This window comes from Diorhabda carinulata, chromosome 8, assembly GCF_026250575.1.
Source record: "Diorhabda carinulata isolate Delta chromosome 8, icDioCari1.1, whole genome shotgun sequence".
NCBI lineage: Eukaryota > Metazoa > Arthropoda > Insecta > Coleoptera > Chrysomelidae > Diorhabda > Diorhabda carinulata.
In genome coordinates, this window is record NC_079467.1 from 6,515,774 (window position 1) to 6,531,724 (window position 15,951).

Below are 15,951 nucleotides of genomic sequence, written 5' to 3' on the forward strand. Positions count from 1 at the left end.
CTTTTCTCAGTATAAATTTTTACACGAGAAATATTTTGTAGTAGTATCTAATAGATATATTTAATATTAGAAATCAATATAAATCATAACGTCAATCTATAAATGAATTGACTATAAGTACCACGAAGAAATTCAATCAGTGCATTCCGGTGGATCACGAAACCAAGTGACTTTGCATACCGCAGTAATGTATTACAGGACTTCCCCAAAGGACAAACATATCACTTCTTTTTGTACTGTGTCTTCTGATCTTAATCATGGCCTTGCTGCTATTTGGGCCCACCTACATCCGATACTTGATTGGGTTCATAAAGAATAACCCCATATTAAGACAGTTAATTTTTTTTTTCTGATGGACCAGCAACACAGTACAAGAAAAAAATGAGTTTTATCTTTTTGCAACAAGATTTTTTAAACTATACAGATTTGAAAGTTCACGGCAAGGGAGCAGCTGACGATATAGGAGGGTTTATTAAACGTTTAACTGACCATTTCGTCGCCAGTGGACACCACATTATCAACGCTTTACAATTTTATGAAGAACTTAAAGACTGCAGTAAGATAAAGCTTTTTCTTGTTGGCAAAGATAACATTGCCCAAATTTTAATGGAAATTCCAAGTAAAATTATTCCGCTGAAAGGTACTATGAACGTCCACCAACTGCTTGCTCAGTAACCTGGAGTGCTGAGTTACTGAACATTGATTTGTTTTTGCCACAAATATTGTGATTCTCACAATTTGAAGACTTGTCTGAACATGAGATGAAATTAACGACAGCCCAACCTCAGATTTGAAAGAACCACTGGCTGATATAACCAACATAATTAGAACTCTTACAAAGAGATTTTATGAGACTGTTTATACTTCTAGTTCAGAAGATGAAGATGATCGGCCTTTTGTTAATCAGAAAAAAACTGTGCATGTAAAATCGGGTACTTCATATGACCTGTCTGTTGACAACATCCACCCATTATTAATAAAAAATGGTACATATGTTAGTAAAAGTACCCAGTAAAAGCAAAATCGAGTACACCTACTTAGGAGTTGCAAAAAGTTGTGTAGATGAAGATGGAGATGTTCCGGTGATGTTTTATAAAACTGTAGATGACACTTGAAAAATATTTAAATTAGTAATATAAGATGTATCAGATGTGATGTTTGAAAACTTGATAAAAATAATTCCAAGTCCTAGATAAGTCAAAAGAGGAAAGCGTGTTTATAATGAACTTGATAAACCAATAGAAGTATTTGAAAAGTAGAATAAGAGAAAAGAGAAAATCAGTCTGATTTTACATGTATCAAAGAATGATTCTACCAAGAGAAGCATTATGTTTTGTTTTCATTTTGAAAAACTTAAAAAATGTTAAAAGATTAAGATCAAATGCTAGCTTATTAATATCTACCACATTCTGTTACAATTTTGTTTCTCTTGTAATTAAACGTCAATGTAGCATATGATTCAGTTTATTGAAAAAATATATACTAAAATAACGTATCATATTGACCATACAAGGTATTAACAGAATGTCAATTATGTTTATTTCAATTATTTGTAAAATATTCCAAAATTTGTTATCTTAACGAGTAAAAATGTGACAGAGTGGAATTAAATATCATTTTTTATATCTTTTATAAATTTTTTAAATTGTTGTTGATGTTAGAACGTTTTCCATAGAATTACGGCAGACTACGCTGCAGTCGTGTCAGATATTCAAAAGTATATTTGAGCTTCAGTTACGCCTAGTAGATGGCGCTGAGATCAGATTCTAAGTTAGCATAAGTATAGTCTAAACTATGGAGATTATAAACTTCATGTGTATGGGTATAGTGTCTAAACATTCATACTGCTATACTACTCTATAAGATACATATCTGACAGTTCGGCTGAATACATTTGTTTCTTTTTGGTACATCCATTACATTCTTCTTACGGATATTACTTAAAACTATTTATACTGTTTTGGAAATAGTGAATATACAAAAGTAAGAATTGAAATTATAATTACAATATTTGTTTAGCCCTGTAAAGTTACTTACATTGGTTGTTGTGTATTTTTCATAGTATTTTATTTCTACATACAAATGCCACGTTTTCGCGGAAGAGTAAGAAATATTGGTCGATGTTCTCATAATGCGCAATTGGTCCATATCCACCGACTGAAAAGAACAGTAGAAGAACACTTAACAAATAATGTCAATGTAAGGGAACAAATAGCAAACTCACGAGCAAATAAGAATTCACAGCAACGCCATCAACGTCTTCGTGCTAATACATTAAGGCAACGAGAGGCGCCTCAATGAGTGACCGACGCTCACAGGCTAAATGAGCGACAGCGGGTGCAAAATCAACGAGCACTGGCACGAGCATCGTTTAATCGCCTTATGTTTGAATATGACCCTGAAATAGACTATTCATCACATTCGGTAATCATGATGGTAGAATGGACAAAGAATGTCACTGCCATCACTAAATCCGACACCAGAACCTTTGCAAATGCTATTAGCTGGAAACACATCTCAATCAAAGTTGTTTTTGCGTAAAAGTGAGAAAGAGAGTGGGAAAACCGTCGAATTTATTTGTTTATACCTCTCAAGGATTAACCAAAAATATTTTACATCCAATGGCATTACGATAATTTCAGTATTTGTAGATAATTAACTCTAAGAATAAATAACCGTTATAGAATAGTTTAAGATTCAACCTTTTCACCTTCAATTAACACGACAAGTTTTTGTTCAATACAGCTTCTACATTCAACATCTCTGAAAGCATACTAATACACATACTCATACGTAATCGATTGGTTGAATTGTGATAAATATATATGAGAATGACGTTAGGTATTGTAATAAGTTTCTGATAAAAATTTTCATCAAAACGGTCTAATTTTTACAGCTAATTTCCAAAAGTTTACATTTAAGGCGTGGGACAGGACAACGTCTGTCGGGTCCGCTAGTATTTATAATAAAATTCTTATAAATCGAGTTAGATAATAATAAGGTAATTATACACTTTCACGGTCACCTGGTTTTATGGCTCTAGAAAATCGAAAAATGGATGGATTTTAATGATCTTGGTCTCAAAATGTTATTTTGCAAAACCGTTTTTTTACGATTTAAAACAGTAAAACTATGAGAAATTTTCATTCCAGCTATTTCTACTAATTTTTTTTATAAATCCGCCGTAAAATGGAACATTTTGAGACCAAGATCATTAAAATCCATCCATTTTTCGATTTTCTAGAGCCAAAAAACCAGGTGACCGTGAAAGTGTATAATTACCAATAATAAGATAATGATAAGAAAAAGTGAAAATTTGATTTTACCTAATAGCTAAGAAATATATCTTTTTTGTGACTGAGGTGTTCATTTTTTCCGATAAAATATAAAGTAAATAAAAGGTATGAAATAAAACTTTGATACATTATACGTTTCTGAAAAATTCGATAACTGGACAATGATTTAAAAATACATTTTATAAAAGAAATACACATTTATTTTTTTTTTAATCAAAAAACTTATCACTGAGATTGTCGGTAGAAAAGTAGAACGTCCCATATGTGGATTCTTATTGTATTGTCTCCCAATATATTTGTGCGTTAAAACCGGATTACGATAGACTTGACTACTTGACCTAATTTCGCAGGAAAATAAAAAATACAAATAGAATATTTTGATTTCTTTTATCAAAAGAATCGTTATTATTATTATTATTATTATTATTTTAATTAACATGTCTCGACAACTAAGATAATTGACATATGGTACAGTTATGATACAATTATTAGCTGTAACTACGACACCTTAACATTAACATGAACAAACTGTTTGGATTACAAACATTAAGAATTTATATTTTACCGCATAGGTCAATGTTTTTCAAATATTGGATCAGGCGTGGTAATTGTTTCACGTTATTTAAACTTACTAGGAGTGAACTTCCTAGCGCTTATTGGAGTATTGTGGACAACTTGTTAGTATGTGGTTGACAGTCATTGGTATTTTGCAGTGCTGACATCGGAAGGAGGATTGGAAGCGGCCAATAAATATCCGTGAGTCAGTTGAGTATGCGTATAATAACTGAGTCTCTACGACTCATGGGAGGTAGGTTTCTGAAGTCGCTGGACCGTTGAATTTCATATAGCTTAGTGTTGCAGATTGTCCAATGGTTTGCCTATCGGTCGCGTATAGAACGTCTTAGGCTAGCTATGACATCATTGTGGATTTGTATCGAGCCGATGTGCATATAGCTGATTGTTTTCATCAGGAGATGAGGAGTTCAAGGCTTGGAGGATTGCATATAATTCTCCAGTGTAGACGCTAACAAAAGATGGTAGACAATTTCGCTTTATTATTTGATGTGAATTGGCTACGGCACAACCTACGCCGACCTCAGATTTGGATGCATTAGTATACAGAATATTATTATAGTGGGTGGAATTGATAATATTTTGAAATATTTGTTTCAGTATATGTCTATGTGTTTCATGTTTAGGAATATGTATTAAATTTTGGTTGTTGCCTTTTCAAGAAGGATACAATGGGACTATTTGAAATAGGTGGATATTGATATTGGATGATAGAATTGCTGAAAGTGATTGGATTTTAGAAGCAAAATTATTGGTGCCAGATGAACAATTTATCAGAGAATAAACTGGATTATCAGGTTTTGTTGAAACTTTTGCACATTATAACATGAAAAATAGTTGTAGTCTTAACCAAAGAGGAGGATTGTCGGATTCACGTTAGATGCTTTTAGACGGACTCGACTTAAAAGCTCCAAGGCAAATTCTTAGAGCTGTATTCTGAACAGAATTGAGAGTTTTTGAATCAGATTTGCTTGTTGACGTGTGAATAAAGCTTCCATAATCTAATTTAGAAAGAACGAGAGATTTGTAGACGTGTAGCAGTGGATCAAAGTTATTAAAATGTTTGACCGTACCGCACAATTTTTTGTTATTTCTTTGATGTCATCCTTCCAGGTTAAGTTACTATCAAAGATAAGACCCAAAATTTATATAGAGTTATACACTGGAAGATATTCATTGTTCAACTGTATTCCAAGAAGTATGTTGAATCTTGATATTTTATTGAATTTAATGATTTTTGAATTGGCGGCTGAGAAGTGACAACGAGTTTAAAAGGATTCTGGCTAAGTTGATTCACTGCTTCCGGTTTTTTTTACCACTGCAAAAGGTGATTATCTTCAGATCGTCTACATATGCAGAGATCTGAAGACCATATCATATCATTTATGGCTATTATGAAGAGCATTAGATTCTAGACTGATTCTTTTGACATGCCGTTATCTCGGTAGTGTTTCGAGAAAGTTTGGCCGTTAAAGATACCTGGAATGTTCTATCAGTTAGGAAATGTTGTATGAAAGCTAAAATGCCACCTTGAAAGTTGTACTGGTTAAGTATTGTTGATTTTGACAGAGTAGCATAGGCACTTTCTATATCGAGTGCAATAGCTACAACCTGTTTTTTGAGGAGAGAGTCCGCAATGAATGTCTGTAGATGGGCAAAATTGTCTATAGTAGTGCGGTGTGGTCTGTATCCCGACTGAGCTGGATTGATTATTTTATGTTTTTCTATTATTAATAATCTTTTCCATTAGTTTAAACATTGTACATGTAAGATAGATGGGACGATATGAGTTGAGATCTGTTGATGGTATGTTTGTTTTTACCACGGGAATTAATAGAGTCTCGCCATTACGTTGGGAGTTGATGTTTAGTCCAGATAGTGTTATCAGAGTGTTTCTCATAGGAAATTATTCTATAGGTAAATATAAGGAAAAAAGTTGGTATAACAAAACTTCCAAAAACGCTTCGTAAGCAAGTTATAGTGAGCGATAGATTTCGCCCGGATTCCTGATCCACCAATAATAGGAAGCCATATTGAACGTCTTTGATCTGAAATCGTCAATAATTAAAAATATAGCTTAAAGTTAAAATATTATTACAATTCATAAAATGAAAACAAATTATTTTCTTAATATTATCCAGAACGTAACACATGCCTACATTATTTTAGTTTTTTTACTTGCATTTACTTTTTATTGAGGTTGTAAACATCATTCTCTTCAGAATTAAATTTTCTGTAAGTTTTATTTGAAAGTTTAATGCATTTATTAGGTATTTAACGAAAAGTGTATTTTGGAGTTTTGTATTTTACGTCAGTTAACGTAAAATCTATTACAGTTACAGATCTGAGACGTATTTTATTCAATTTTTCGGGTCAAAATACGTGTGGACCAAACAAATAAATTTGCATCACAATTTTAGAGCCGAGACATTCAATATGGCTACCTATTATTGGTGGATCAGGAATCCGGGCGAAATCTATAGCTCACTATAACTCGCTTACGAAGTGTTTTTGGAAGTTTTGTTATACCAACTTTTTACTATAGAATCATTTCCCGAGAGATTGGAGTGCTATTCCGAAGCAACCTGTATAATTCCAGTAGTTTAGTTGAAGGGATCAGTGTTAGATATTTTATAAAAATTAATGGTATATTGTCGGCACCAAGTGTTACACCAAGAAAGAACTAGGTTAGTTCTTCGAATGAGAATGGTAGATTCAGAATTCAGAATTAAATGTCTGATATGACAGTTGAGGAGATGGGGAATGGAGGCTCGTCACGTTGGTTATGGTTTTTTTATTATTATGGTTCTTTGATCTGTATTTCTCTTAAATGAGAGCTATTGAATTCGCGATTTTCTGATTATCGGAAACAATATTACCATTAATAATCAGCGCTGGGCGTTATTATTTAAAGTTCGGTTAGGTTTAGGTTTTAAAGTACCTATAGTCTTTACATTATTGATACAAAAAGAATAACCCTTAATTTTGTTCGTGAATTCAAGAAGAATACTAAATTTACCAATTATTGGAAAAATCGGAGAGTTTTATGTATGAAAAGCCTCAATTATCAGGGTAACGGCTAGTAAGATTTTTATAAATTTTTGTGCACAAGAGTCTTGTAATACGTACGGTATTATGATGTTATCTTCATTGTTGTCAGATCTTTCCTTTTCCCGAAAAAATAATGTGTTTTTGGAAATCCTTAAGAAATATTTTTCATGTAATATTCTCTATACCTAAATGCCATAATTTCGGAGTTATAGCTACATTTACAGTATCTCCACCAAAGTTAAAATAAATATTGTACATTTAGATTGCTACGATTGAATAAACTTGTTTAATTTGAATATTTTCTAATAATTTATGTGCTAATACTAATCTCGTAACAATGTCTAGTGTCAGTAAGTTAGTAAAAAGTTCAAGCCCAAAATTTTGTCCATTTACTTCAATACAACAAGCCATACGATTTTTAAAACTTTGCAATACATTTGCAACATCCCTGAATACTCAATTCTTATCTCTGTGGTAATCCTATCTTTTAATTTCTGAATATTGGCATGTTTTGTTTTAAAAACGAAATTTTCAAAGTGACCCTACAGGAAATAGTCTAAAGGATTCATGTCGGCTAATCGCGGGGGCCATTCGATAAAACCACGCTTTCCAATCCATCTTCTGGGAAACACGCATAGTGAGGTGGGGCATTATCTTGTTATTGTCTGAAAATTTCTAATATTGAAGTTATTTTAAATATTATTGCCAACTCAGAAATAATACTATTTTCCAATGAATCTAAATACGCCGGACAATTTAAGTTGCCATTAATGAAAAAGGGACCAATTATTTTGTCGCCCATTATTCCAGCCCATACATTTGGTTTTTCGGGATATTGGGTGTGGGATTCACGCATCCAACGAGGATTGTTACGAGACCAGTATCTACAAATATGCCGATCTAAGTATAAATTATTCTATGGAGGATTTTTCAAAAATGAATACTTTTCAACTTATTCGTGATTTAAATTTTGATTTTTGTTACAAAAAAAGCATATTTTTAATCCATTACAAATAATTCAAAAACTAGAGATTTTATCGAAAGAACTGTGAGGAAGTTAAATATAGCTTTTAAAAAAATAAAAAGAATGTTTTTTTGTGGTTATAAACTTCCTACGAATGAAGTCATGATTTATTGAATATTTTGAAAAAAATGTTGTAAACACTTGCTTATTATTAAAAATAACTTAAAAATATGAGAGTTGAGTTAAAACTGCCAGAGAACAAGAAGTTGTTTTTTTATTAAAATTTGGTTTTTTCTTCACAATTAACCGAGATATAACCTTCCAAAGTTCACAATAGCGTGTGACTGTTACCTTTTTAGCATAATGTATTATAAATTTTCCTACAAAACGGTTTTTCAATCGACTACCTAGCTCAAATAAAACACTAGAAAAAATATCAATATTTTTAATTTTATAAAAAGGATCTTATTTTTACATTAAGGGATTATTTTTAAGGGTGAAAAATTTCTGATAAAGAAACATTTGCGTTGAATACAATAAAAAGAACACTTCTAGTATAAATTAAATAAGAGAGGTTTTGTTTTTGAGGGTTAAAATACATTGATTATGGGCCTAAAACCATAAATTGAATTCTAAAATATCATGCGGTCCCTATTTCATTTCTACAAATGCTTTTTTCAACTTTCTAAATTCTTTAACTGAAATTTTACATAAATGGGTACTTTTCGCCTCTTAGAATAATTTGCACAAATTAGCATAGTAAAGGAAGTAAAGGACGAATAGAACTTAATTCCAAAATTTCACGTAAATCCATGCTTCCTGATGGAATTCTGAGGTGATGCTTTATTTTTACCATTGTTCACTGGACTATTGAGAGGGTATCTGGAGTGTCTTGTCATGTTTCAGTAGGATTGTCTTATTTTGGACAAGAAGGACACTGTAGCACAACCTTCTATCTGGATTATGATATCATTTTTAATCCAAATCTTAGTATGAAGGGAAATGAAATAAAACATGAAAAATTAATTTTTGATATATTTTATTCTTACAACTACGGATACACTGTACAAAATTTAAAATTGAGCTGTGTAAATTAAAAATCCTATTAAAAGTACCTAAATTATGAGCATGATCTACATTTCACTAAACCTACTTCGTCACAGTTCATACATTTTAGAGCTACGAACTCTGCCGTGAAGTGATTCCTATGCACAGATTTCTTGCTGCCTTTGCATATTTGACATGGAAGTAATCTGTAGCCTCCGCAAGTTTGACAGGTTGAACAAACGTCGAAACTCTAAAAAAAAAACATATCTTCAATTGTATGGGGAGATATGAAATGGGTAATCAAGGTTTTTGATGTGTCGTTGATCAAAAAAATAAACAGAAACCAGAAATGGACGAATGTTGAGAGACACAGATATTCTCAAATCCCAATTGATTTAGGAGGCTGAAGAATTTTATCAACAACAAAAATTATGCAGGCTGGTACTTTTTTTTTCAGAATTTAATGAACTATTATATAAATTTTGAATAGATTCCGCTATTGATTTTTTATCATAGCAGACGAGTATCGAACTTCCTTCGTTATAAAATTCTGACCTGACCTGCAGCTCTATTTTCGTGATTAATGTTGCTAGGCATTTTTAAATTCTTGAAAACAAGTCTATAGAAAACTACTTTATGCAAAATCGGGACTATAGGGCAGATAAGCGAATTGTAAACCCATACGTTTTACTTTGTTAGGTCGGAAATACAAAAAAATATAATATAATAATAATCATTGATTAGATTGGGGGTATATGTATAAACTTGACTCGATTATTCTAGCAAAAATGTAGGTACTTCACTGAAACTTACGCCGTCGACACAATTGATTTGAGATAATTTGCTGAATTGTACAAAAGTAAACAAAATGTCACTAATGGTTTATTAAAAATTAATCAATATAGATGCGATTCAATCTATATGGTGATTTATGGTATTAACTCACTTTGTATGGTTTAAGTATCCGTCTTAGTTCGCCAGTCTCGTTCAATCTTTCAATTGTTTCAGCATCCTAAAAAATGATGAATAAATGTGAAATAATATACTCGTAAATAGATAAAAACTCAAAATTTGAGGACTACCAAAATCCTCCAAATAGAAATGTTTGCAAATAACATTACAATCATCCTTTGCTGTAAATCACGGGTAGCTAGATCTTTCACCCTCCAATACTATCGTTTATTCACACTAACATAAGTACTATCATGAGGTCACAAATAACAATTTTTTTTTAGAAAATCTGAAGTAATTTAACATTTTTTTGCAACTTGAATATTTGTATGGGTTTATAGAACACACATATTTAGTTTAAAGCAAATATTTTTGATAAGTTATGATACTAGGAAACAAAAATAACTCTGCTTCGATTTTATATTAAAGAAATATAGCTAATAAACTAGATTTTAAGTCTGGTAAAAAAGAAAATGTCTTCTTGTTAATGCGGTCATTAACGCTATCACCTTCACCTATAACAAAAAAATGGATTTCAAACTACATGACAAAAAAAATAACGGCCATATTTGTAGCCACATTACAGTGATTTCAAAATCAAAAAATATTGTACTAACCCATTCTTTGCATGAAGTACGGGCGATTTATTGTGTTATATGGGTTATGCAGATTTTCTCATGACATTTTGAGCAAATGGAGGAATGTTTGGAATCTTTTATCTTTGGACACAAGTAGCATCTATGCCTTACCATAGGTCCTTTTGGCCTTGGTTGTTCTTCAGGCGTCATTTCTGTTCTTAATGCTTTTAAAATTATTGAACGCTACTCCATCGACAAGTTTTGTATTCCAAGTATATTTTGTAAATGCTCTTTGATAAGACTTAATCCATAAAATCTGAGCGTTTATTATAGGAACATCCATTTTCCTGAACGATAAGTGGCATATTTTTGTTCAGGGCATAGTTCAGAGCATAGTTTCCACATACGTCCAAATCCAAGTTTCTTCAGCTCATTAACCAACACTAGTGAGGTAAACTAATTGTCACCAGTGACATTTCAGTTAGAGCTCTATTAATCTAAGAACTGATCGATCTAGTAGGTATGGACAGCTTAGAAGGATTCACCTCATTCGTTTCATCTGTATACACGAAAGCATTTGCCAAATAATGTGTCTTAACATAACATTTCATAGGGACATTATCTTGATGCCATCCTTAACCGGTTCAGCTTTCATCTTCTTCCTCAACGTATTTTGGGCATTAGGCCTGTAGTTTCCAACTTGTCATCCTTGAGATTTTGATGTCCATGAATTCATTTATCTTTTTGGAGGTCTTTCTAAAGATCGTCGTGTCCCTGGTGTTTACCGTCTCGTGCGAACTTTGCTAATCTTTCTTTGGTCATCCCGTCTACGTGTTTGTTCCAAGCTCTTCTACGTTTAGGTCCCCATCTGACTATGTCTTCCATCTCACATTCGTGTCTTATGTCTGTGTTTCTCTTTCTGTCTCTTTGTGTGTACCCCCGCATATGTTTCTGAGTATTTTCATTTCTGTTGTTCGAATTATGTTTTTAGCTCTTTTGGTGTCCGCTCTTGTTTCTATAGCATATGTCAATATGGGTCTAACGCAGGACTTTGTATATTTTAACTTTTGCCCTTTTGTTCATACTGGTATTAATCCAGATTAATTCCCAAAGTGCGCCTGATATTCGGCTGGTTTAGTTTGCTTGTCCTTTTACTTCTGTTCTGGTCTGCGTTGATTTGTGTGCCTAGGTAGTCAAATGACATTACCTATGGTTTTATTGTCTAGGGCGAGTTTGCACATTATTAGTAACCGTTTTAGCTTTCATATACATTCTAAAAAGGAATTTGCTGCTAAACCTAACCAGCGTTTCGTCTATGATAAAATATTCGGAAAAGGAGTAGTTTGCTATACGGTTAAATATAAAAGCATTAAACTGATAGTACGTTACCATTTTTTGTCTTCTTGTATAGAAGGATTGTCAAATATAATTGCTGTGAGCAAAAATAGGAGCCGTTCGTTTGAGATTGTGGCACGGAAAATTGGCCTAACTAAACAACCAGTAGAAAATAATGATTCAACATTCTTGTGTCAAAGAAAGGCTTTTAGTTCACCCTCTCCCAAATTATGAAGAAAGGTGCAATTACCCCCATAATTCACAGTAAAGAAATTGGATTCCTTATTCCATTACTTGAATAGCCTTACACTGTCTCATTCGTACTCACAGATTATTCTTCAATGATTGTGGTTAATTATTGATGGAAATTCAAAGATGCACATGTTCCAGCAGAAACTGTAATAACATACTTTTTTTTACCAGCTGATCAAGCGTAGAGCGCGTAGAGAAATACCTTAGAAGGCATATATTTCTATTATTTGAAAGGGATTAAACCATATACTAAAGGTTTACTCCAATCAGATATGAAAAAAAGAATACTTGCTTGTTAAATATGCATAACAAATAGTTGGAAAATCTATTAACAAAACATTTTGGAAACGATTGGAAGAATGATGTGAACTTAAGTTTATACAATGATCTTCTAGAAAGGCAACCAATCAACATTATGGAAGATGATATAGCTGAGCCTTGCGATTACCTTGCAGATAACAGTGTTTCACGTACATTGCAATTATACAGAACTTATATATTTTTATTAATCAAATATTGAGGAAATATTTTTTTTATGTACAAAATAATGTGCTAATTATTTCTATATTTGAATCGAAATCGCTACATCAGAACACGAATGTGCCAATTATCTCTATGTTTGATCCGCTAGATCTAAAAAATAACTCAATATAAAGTTAAGTTAAACTCAAATCATATTTTATTTATTACAATATTTAGTGAGCTAAGCACGCGATTTCCACATGTATTACAACCAGCATATTATGGATTCACCATCCCTTCTAAAAAATTGTTGGGAATGTGTAACTTAAGAATGTGTTAAGAATGCAATGAAGACAAAACAACGAAATATAGTTATTGTCTGATCATCGTAATGAAGATAAAGCAGCAAAAGTTTTTGTTAAGTATATATTGGCGGATATAGTCCTTTAAAGTGCTACAATTTTAGTACCCTTACCCTGCGTTTTACTAAGGACGCAATTTTATTTTACCGATGTATGGGGGAGTCAAGGAAAGCTTAACCCCAAGTTTGTGGGGTACCACCCCTTGTCCCCCGGCCGTCATCTTAAATAAAAGGATGAAAAGCTATTTTTGACGATATCTCTCGAACTATTGGCCCCCACAAAAATATTTTGTTTTTGGCACAATGTGGTGAGCATAGACGCGTCCCGGCACTTTTGGGGTGCTGGGAATTCAACAAATTAACATATAAATTTAATCATCAAAGAACAACTTAGAAGATTTTAATGAAACATTATAAAATAAAAAGTTATTGAAAGAAAAAGAAAATGTAGACAAAATTTTTGCACTTTTTTGCTCATAACTTTTTAAATTTGCGATTAATGATAAAAAGTGTCATAGACAAAATTGAAGGCAAAACGATTTGCCATCATTTACGACTCCACGAATTTTTTGTAGGTATAATAGTTAGCAAGCTATCGTTAAAAATAGCTTTTCACCCCTTTATTTAAGATGGTGTCCGAGGGACAAGGTATGGAATCCCACAAACATGGGGTTAAGCTTTCCTTGACCCTCCATAAATCGATAAAATCAAATTGCGTCCTCAGAAAAACGCAAGGTCCATTGTAACATTTCAATGGATTAAGACAAAGGTTATAGAAAATAATGTTATTAGTTTTTACTTACACCTATGTGAACTCCATCAACGAATACTTGCGGAACAAGTATCTGATTGCAGCGCATACGTTCCTGAATTTCTGCTTGATATTCTGAACTCATAAATACATCCCGTTCTTCAAATTTCACCATCAAAAGCCTTAAAATCTGCTTAACTTTCATGCAGGCTTGATAGGTATCTCTCAATATGCCCATTGTTGTCGTATATACTACAACTTTGCCTAATTCCTTTTCTTTATAATTCTGGAACAGTAACGAAAGTACATTTAATTACGAGTTAGATGAATGTGTGATCTATAAATGTTCCTTCAAATGTCAAACTACGTATTTATGTTAAAAGGACGATAATAGATGTTATCTGTTTCTGATAATGAGACGTGTGCCATAATAATTATAAACAGATGAATGGTTTGCTAGTCAAAATTAAATTTATTCAAAATAAATTATTTACACCCAGAAATTGTAAATTTAGCCAATTATATTATTAAATTAACGGCTGGAAAGTTTAGAATCGTATATGAGAAATCCTCAATTATAAAATGGACACAAAAAAGTATGTTTAGCCTAATTTGAACAACAATCAAGGAAGTATAAGTTTATGAAATTATTATTACTTATTATTACGAAACTCTTTCTTAACCAAAAAATGTTTACAAGATTAAGTTTAGCTCGGATTCTTGAGTCACAAAGAGTCCATAATATCGACTAATGAAAATATTGCAAAGTTTTCACAACATGCGAGGAAAGAAAAATATTTCCTATTGAAACTTCCAATGATACTATAAATAAGTGGACACAAGAAATCTATAATTTACAAATAAACAATGAGTATAATGGAACGCTTTAGGTACCTTTGTCTAACATTATTAAATTGGGATAACGTGATACGAGGTATAATTAAAAATATCCAGGAGTCACAAGCTGCTATAATTGGTGAGTGAGGCTGATGTGGACTTTCATTGATCAAAAACTCGCGAATCAAAAGAAAACTTGTTGAACGGCTGGTTTTCATGATGAAGAAAGAAACTAAAGGCTCATTATTAGGTGTTTTTTGTATTCATCGTTTCGGAAACGGTCCACTACTATAATCGCCTATGTGATATGATTTTCCACTTTTTCCACGTCTTAGTCCGTCCTTATCCATAATAATTTCATTTTCATTTCTAAATCGCTCTCATCGTCCGTAAACAGTTATAAAATGTCATTCCCTTATTTGGCATCTTTTTCATCTTGAATTTATAATAGCACTGATGAACCGGAACAGGAACACATGACGACAAGAAATAAAAATTGTTTTAATATGAAATGTTTCTAGAACTTTGGTTTTTTCATTGTTCGATGATTGGTACGCTTCTTTATGTAGCATTTTGCCGGTGTTGTCAGGCTTGTGCGTTTCCCACAAGGGCGAACGTGTATAAATGGAGGCCGGAGTATGAAGACGGCCAGCCCTGCAGAGGAGCAATTCCTATATCAGGACCTACTCAAACAAACCAAATTCCTTACAAAAATCCTCCTATCCTACCAAACTTTAACCAACGAATCTCTTTCTCTCTCTCATGCAGCCGGCATGAAGTAAAGACTCCGAGTGAACAAGTGTTGCAGTGAAAGTGGACTTGGTAGTCAGATAAGACCCCGATAAAACTTTTTTTACAGGTAGCTGTGCTTGGTCACAGCCTTTTATTTAGTTAACAGAGATTTGATTATGCGTTATTTATCCGTTTTTCAAAATAGCCTTACTTCTCAGTACTTTCTAGGTATTTAGCAAAGATAGAAAGCCCAAAACAAAGAGTAACGGGCATGGAGCCCGAAAACTTCAAATTAGGGAGAAACCCTATGATAAAGAAACGACGACCGAAAGACATAAATCAAAGGTTGGAAGAATTCAATCAAAGGACGAATGCCAAATTAGACATATTTGGGAAAAATGGAAGCCATGGAAAACAGAAACGCAAATTCTAGTACAGTAGAAGTAGAGGAGCTAAAAATTCAACCCAGAGTAAACGAAGAAAAACAAACTGAAGACCACTCTATGGAAGGAGATGATATAGAAGTAAAAAACAAAAAATAAAGGAATAAACCAGAGAGGCATTGCTCCGAGGAAGAAGACGCAACGGGCAAATAAGTTCTAGAAGAACTAGAAAAGATAAGGAGAGAAGAACATAAAAAACAGACAAAATCGGAGAGAAAGCCACCTTAGACAATACTAAAGTCCCCACTAATGTGGACAGCACTACGAAAGCAACTAGTGCAAATGAAAATCGATGCCCAGTGTAAAATGGGAATACAC

At 32.7% G+C, this 15,951-nt stretch overlaps 1 protein-coding gene across 1 annotated transcript in view; it reads right to left on the reverse strand.

The window, feature by feature from the left end:
• Positions 1-8,906: 8,906 nt before the first annotated feature.
• LOC130897136 (glutaredoxin domain-containing cysteine-rich protein CG31559-like) overlaps positions 8,907-15,951 on the reverse strand; it is a 104,597-nt gene continuing 97,552 nt past the window's right edge. The window contains exons 4-6 of the mRNA XM_057805765.1: positions 13,674-13,907; positions 9,878-9,943; positions 8,907-9,181 (exon numbers count right to left, since the gene is read on the reverse strand). Of these exons, the coding sequence (XP_057661748.1) occupies positions 9,005-9,181; positions 9,878-9,943; positions 13,674-13,907 (477 nt within the window). The 3' untranslated portion in view covers positions 8,907-9,004. The remainder of the gene's footprint in view (positions 9,182-9,877; positions 9,944-13,673; positions 13,908-15,951) is intronic.